The 888-nt window shown below is 61.1% G+C and overlaps 1 protein-coding gene across 1 annotated transcript in view; it reads left to right on the top strand.

The window, feature by feature from the left end:
* The first annotated feature begins 234 nt into the window (after positions 1-234).
* PLLP (plasmolipin) overlaps positions 235-888 on the top strand; it is a 35,627-nt gene continuing 34,973 nt past the window's right edge. The window contains exon 1 of the mRNA XM_069107791.1: positions 235-626. Within this exon, the coding sequence (XP_068963892.1) occupies positions 480-626 (147 nt within the window). The 5' untranslated portion in view covers positions 235-479. The remainder of the gene's footprint in view (positions 627-888) is intronic.

Below are 888 nucleotides of genomic sequence, written 5' to 3'. Positions count from 1 at the left end.
CTAGATCAGGTCCTGTCCTCTGCCTTAGATCTCCCAATCTGATTTTCCCCTTGCCCGGGGTTTCCACGGCGAAATCCTGGCCCAGGGACTCCCCACCAGGGATCTCCAAGCGCAGAGAACTAGGAAAGAGTTAAAAGAGGAGGCTGTGCCAGGAACTTTAAGCATCAACAAGTACCTGTGTATCTCCCCTGCTCTCCTCCCCTCCCTGGATCCCTCCTTCCCCGGGCGCCTCCCAGATGCGCGAGTAGGAGCGTAGGGCGGTGCAGTCTGTGCTCTGTGCTCCCGGGAGGAACTAGTGCAGAGCCGGGCCAGTCCTTCGGGGAGAGCAATCGCTGGGCGCAGCCGCTTCCACCTCCACCTCCACCTCCACCTCCACAGACGCTGCCTGGAGCAGGGACGCGGAGCTCGAAGCTCAGGCGAAGCATCGGTCCCCTCCGTCTTCAACCCCCAAGGTTGGGGGTTGGAGGGCAGCCGGACCCATGGCTGACTTCCCATCCAAAGTCAGCACCCAGACCAGCACCCCGGTGCAGGGCGGCGCCGGTTCCTCGCTGCCTGGAATCGGGGCTCTCCGACCAGACCTCGGCTTCCTCCGCTCTGTAGTGGGCGCCTTGATGGTGCTGGAGATCGTGAGTTCAAGCCTCTGTGCCCGCTAGGGCCGACCGGCTGAGTTAGGCAGAGAAGGCTTGCGGGTGGTGTTGGGTACATTTGGTGGAGAGGAATGTGGGACCCCCACCCGGGTAGCTGGGGATTTGTCTCTGGGAGACCACTACTGCAGTCTCTGGGAGGGGGCTGAAGTGTGTCGGTTCCTGTTCGCTTGATTACATGCACTAGTAGAGGGGAGACACACACACACACACACACACACACACACACACACACACACACACA

The sequence above is a fragment of the Petaurus breviceps genome, unplaced genomic scaffold (assembly GCF_028583685.1).
Source record: "Petaurus breviceps papuanus isolate PSGF00001 unplaced genomic scaffold, PetGlider_PUasm1.0 90281, whole genome shotgun sequence".
NCBI classification, from domain to species: domain Eukaryota; kingdom Metazoa; phylum Chordata; class Mammalia; order Diprotodontia; family Petauridae; genus Petaurus; species Petaurus breviceps.
This window is presented reverse-complemented; position numbering and strand designations above follow the sequence as displayed.